Consider the following 2,276-nt stretch of genomic DNA (forward strand, 5'->3'; position numbering starts at 1 on the left):
TACTCATTGTGTGAGCAGTGCACGCTAACAATGATGCTACAGTTGAAGAAATGGCCTTTTATCATCAGTTTGCAAATCTTTGCGTTAATTGTCCGCCACCCAATCACGCATTGGCGCATCTTGCCCAGCACTATGAAGACGGTTCCAAGCTCGTTGGTGGTGCCACAACAGCACCAAAAAAAAACAAAAACTAAAAAAAAGAGTTTTGTCCGGATTTTCGCCACTGTGCGACGTCAGAGCTTCAGGGATATAAATACTGTAACCAACGGATTTTTTTTAATTCGATTAACGTTAGTTTTTGTGTATGAAGTCCATGGGGAATTGAACAAAAATCTGTTACATCGATCAATCGTTTGTGAGTTAAATCGTGACAAAGGAGACGATAACTCATTTTTATTTATATTCTTTTTTACAACAGTTAAATTCTTTTAATAATTAATTAAGTTAAATTCTAATAAATAATCATTGATACACTATTCGATCGTCTCGTTCCACTTGTAGCAAACGCATGATTCGTTTATTCATCACACCACAGGCTACATCTAGGCGTGTGTCCTCCAACAGAATGCGTTCGTTTCCTTTCATGCCGAACAGCACTTTGACTCATCTCACCTTCGAAGTTCATCCACCGCTAACTGCAGCGGTGGGACTCCTCCGGTCGGTTATCGTTTTCGTGATTGGCTCGAAGTAGACATAACTGGTCAGCGTGGGTGTAACGGAGACAATTTTGGTGACCAACTGGTCGTACTGAATTACCGATTTTGTTCGGGTGAGCGATTTTGTCACCGTTTTCACGTTCTGTATGGCGGTTTTGGTGCTGGTTCTGGCAAAGATGGCATCTGTGCTCGGTTGGATGAAGATGGTCCTCGTTGTAGTTGGCACCTGGGTACCGTGGGTAATTGTAACAGTACTGGGACGTGGGCACTCAGCGGTGGGTGACGTTGCATCAACGGTAGAGGGCGCGAGAGGCGGTAGAATGTCCACTGCTAGATTTAAATTAGTTGGTGGAGGCGCGAATGGTGGAAGAACATCCACTGGTAGATATAAACTGGCTGGTGGAGGAACGCTCGTTGGATCATTTTCCGCGGGCAGGTAAGCGTTGTTCAGGGTGCACACGGTAGTCGTTACAGTTTCCGCTGGTAAAGTTTTCACAAGCGTGCTGATCAAAGTTTGGAAATCGGTTCGGTAGCTGGTAGCGGTTTCTATCTCTGTGGTTGTTGTTGGAACTATTGAGGTGACTGTTATCGGTTTGAGGATTGTCACTATTGTCTCAGTTTTGGTTATTCTTTCCGTATTCGTTTGGCGAACTGTTGATGTTACCGTTGTTGGGTACATCAAGGGACACGAGGGTGGCAGATAACCATATCCCTCAAATGGATTTTCTAGTGGTGAACCCATAATTTGATACACGAGTAGAAGGAAAACTACGATTAATGATTCCATTGTGGCAATATAAGCAAATACTGATCGATTTGAAAACACTACCGAAAGCTCATCACTAAGAATAAGAACTGAATCGAACTAAATCTGTTTGAGGTCAAAACGTTAGATTTTATACGAAGACCACGCACATATTTGCGGCGATCGCATCATCGCAAAATCCAAATTCGATGCGTGCCCACGTTCGTTTCTGTCGAAACTGATAACCTCCACAGCTTTACGGAAACAAATAATCACACCTACAAAACTGGGGAACATCGTTGGTAGGCATAGATTTGAATGGTTGAATGCAAATTTCTTTTTGAACTTTTTGATGGTTTACATTCTACAATGTATAGTTTGAATTGTAATGAAAAATATCGATTTAGTTGCATATCCACGAACACATATAGTTGTGCGATTAGTGGCAACAAATGATTTTTTCACCACGGAAAAATACCTAATTTCATACGGAAAAATACACTTTTAAATCAGGGAAAATAGGAATATGTTTGATTGTTTGAGTCCAAAGTGCTGCGTCTGTTGCATTTCACATGAGCGTTAAGTACGTCAAGTACGAGTCAAGTACGGGACACTGAGAACGATTTTTCTGTTGAGGTCGAATTACGTATCTGTCAAGGTACAATCAAGTGGTTGAATTTAAAGGGATGGTACATGTTGTGTCGGAGGACGCAAATAAAAACACGTTCGTTTCAATGAATCTAAATTGTCAAAACTCTTTTATTATTTTCATGCCTACTACGATAACAATCTTCTTCAAGCATTCAAATGTTGTCGTATATTGCTCTGTTGTAATTTAATGGTTCATGATACTACAACTCCTCCTTTTCATTATT

The 2,276-nt window shown here is 40.9% G+C and overlaps 1 protein-coding gene across 1 annotated transcript; it reads right to left on the reverse strand.

Annotated features, from left to right (window-relative positions):
- Window positions 1–621: 621 nt before the first annotated feature.
- Window positions 622–1,443, reverse strand: LOC134209224 (uncharacterized). Its single transcript, XM_062685216.1, has one exon. The coding sequence runs from the start codon at window positions 1,441–1,443 to the stop codon at window positions 622–624; it is 822 nt and encodes a 273-aa protein (XP_062541200.1).
- Window positions 1,444–2,276: the final 833 nt, after the last annotated feature.

The sequence above is a fragment of the Armigeres subalbatus genome, chromosome 2 (assembly GCF_024139115.2).
Source record: "Armigeres subalbatus isolate Guangzhou_Male chromosome 2, GZ_Asu_2, whole genome shotgun sequence".
In the NCBI taxonomy this organism is placed as follows: domain Eukaryota; kingdom Metazoa; phylum Arthropoda; class Insecta; order Diptera; family Culicidae; genus Armigeres; species Armigeres subalbatus.